General features: G+C 36.8%; 1 protein-coding gene across 1 annotated transcript in view; it reads left to right on the top strand.

Moving 5' to 3' along the window:
• The first annotated feature begins 583 nt into the window (after window positions 1–583).
• The window catches only part of LOC102000883 (leukocyte-associated immunoglobulin-like receptor 2), a 10,632-nt gene continuing 8,824 nt past the window's right edge, over window positions 584–2,391 (top strand). Inside the window, exon 1 of the mRNA XM_005372099.1 lies at window positions 584–659. Within this exon, the coding sequence (XP_005372156.1) occupies window positions 584–659 (76 nt within the window). The remainder of the gene's footprint in view (window positions 660–2,391) is intronic.

Here is a 2,391-nt window from a genome sequence, read left to right as displayed (position 1 = left end):
GAGAATTTCAGGATTTCACTCAATGAGTTTTGAGCCCACTAACTCCCAATCTGCCCCTAACTCTAGAAACACACCATACTTCTCTCAAATTTGTGTCTTGAAAAGAATAAACCAATGAACTAATTTGTGTTACCTGTATACTCAAGGGTGTAGGGCTATCTACAGGAGCATGGTCAACCTACTGGAAGCCATATTCTTAAAGAAAACTAAATCTTTCTCCCCAGAAGCCATCAACTGTCAGTAGCTTCTCAGCTATAACTGGGAGCTTGTTAACCTCTTTACCCTTCATACTGGTCATCATTTTACTTTTGGATTAAGACATGGTCTCATTAAGATACTTTGTTGACTATGAATTTACTTTGTAGTCCAATTAATAATTTAATATGTAGACCAGCTGGGGAGCTGGGATTTTGAGTCTATGTCTCTATCTCTGGCCTTCAGGTTATCTTAGAGTTATTTCTGAGTGAAAAGGAAAATTATACTATGGCATTGACATGTAAGAGGAATAGCTGGGTAACCATGGGAAGCTGGATGCCCCCTACCTACATTTAGTTCTTCCTAGAGTCTCATCTCTAAGTAAACCATGTGGTGGAATGTCTTTCTCACTGAGATTTCTCTTTCAGTGCTTTGCCTGGGACAGATAATTAAGACTCAGGAAGGTGAGTCATGTCTTTATTGCTTCTGAACCCATGGGCAGATTTTGAGAGGATCTTGTGCACCTGGGAGGTATGGAGGAAGGACCCTTGAATATTTCCTACCATTATAAATATCCCCAGATAAGTAACCTTCATTCATCTTCTTTTTTACCTGTTTTCCTTGGATTTCATGTTTAAAATTGTTTTTAATTAACAAATTAAAAGGTGTATATTTATGGCATGCAACACTCTATTTTGATGTGTTTTTACACCTTTTTGTGATTAAGTTAGGCTAAGTTTCATGTCTGTCACACCTGATCCTCATCATATTTTAGGTGTGAAAATGTTACATATCTACCATTGTTGGAAATTTTAAAGAAACAATCTTTCACTGTCCCACCCATGGCAGATCTTGAGAAATGCATTTCTCCCATCTTCTTTCTCTCTGATAAACATTCTACCCTCACTTTGTTAATCCCTGACATGAATGCCCTAATTCTATAAATAAATGAGACCCTGTGGTATTTATCATTCTGTGACTGGTATATTTCCCTTAACTTCCTCCAGATATGCTCTGGTTAACACCAACAGCAGCATTTTCTTTCTGAAGGCTGACCAGTATGACATGTGTGTAAACCATATTTTCTTTTTCTCTTTATCTGTTCAACACAGTTGCATTGCTTTTGTCTCTTATCTACTGGATTCCATGATGTGAAAAATGTGGTGATGATCTATCTCTATGACAGGCTGTCTGTAGGATGACTCTATAGGTCCAGAGCAGTTTTTTATTCATTAATGGTAATCACAGCATATAGAAGGAAATCCCACATCACCTCCCCTTTTCTATTTAAATAAAAAGGAAATTTTTAACTTTAGCATAGTAAAATTACATATAACAAAACAGTTATTAAGCAAGAATTGCAGTTACAATATTTATATATATTTATTTTTATCAAAACTAAGTAAAACTATAACAATAACTATAAATTCTTCAACTCCATCAAAGAATCCAGAAGAATAAAATATTACCTAAGTAAATAATAAGTTCATTGTAAGCAACATCCAAAACTTGAGAATTGACAGAGACATCTCGCTACATGGACAATCACCCAAAATTCTTCTGTAATTTATGGGCACCCATCTTCAGCCTACAGGCCTATAGTATCCAGTAAACTTTCCAATGAAGCAAGAAATTTCAAAGACAGTACATCCTATATTGGCAATTTGTCACTCACTTTTTTCTATATCCTGCAGAATGTCTCTCAGACTCTTTATGAAGCAGGAACCCCAAAGGATTATCTCTCCTTTAGGCCAGTTCATTAGTCATTTCTCTGTGGATCCTGTGTTTCCAGTTCACATAACATACCATCAAGCAGTTCAGGAAAGAGCAGTTTCTTGCCTAAATGGCTAACAAACTCAATAAGAAGCCTTTTGATGCCCATCTGCCTCTTGAAGAAAATGGTGCTTCCAGTAGCAGCTGTGTCTCTTGTCATAAAATGTCCTAAGTTCTCAAAACACTTTAAATGCCATATTCCATAGTTTTGAAAGGGTTGAAAAATACTTATTTAACTGAAATATATCTATATATCTAGAAAACCTAATTAACCCAATCCTCCTTTTTCCCCAAGTTCCCCCCATCCTCCCCTTCTGCCTTATCTCTCCCCATCTCCCCTTACCCACCTTCCACCCCACCCCCAAGATCCCAATTTATTCCCAGGCAATTTTGTCTATTTCCCATAGCCAAGAGGATAACTAT

The sequence above is a fragment of the Microtus ochrogaster genome, unplaced genomic scaffold (genome assembly GCF_000317375.1).
Source record: "Microtus ochrogaster isolate Prairie Vole_2 unplaced genomic scaffold, MicOch1.0 UNK181, whole genome shotgun sequence".
In the NCBI taxonomy this organism is placed as follows: Eukaryota; Metazoa; Chordata; class Mammalia; order Rodentia; family Cricetidae; genus Microtus; species Microtus ochrogaster.
The sequence above is the reverse complement of the archived record's forward strand: the minus strand, read 5'-3'. Positions and strand labels throughout refer to the sequence as shown.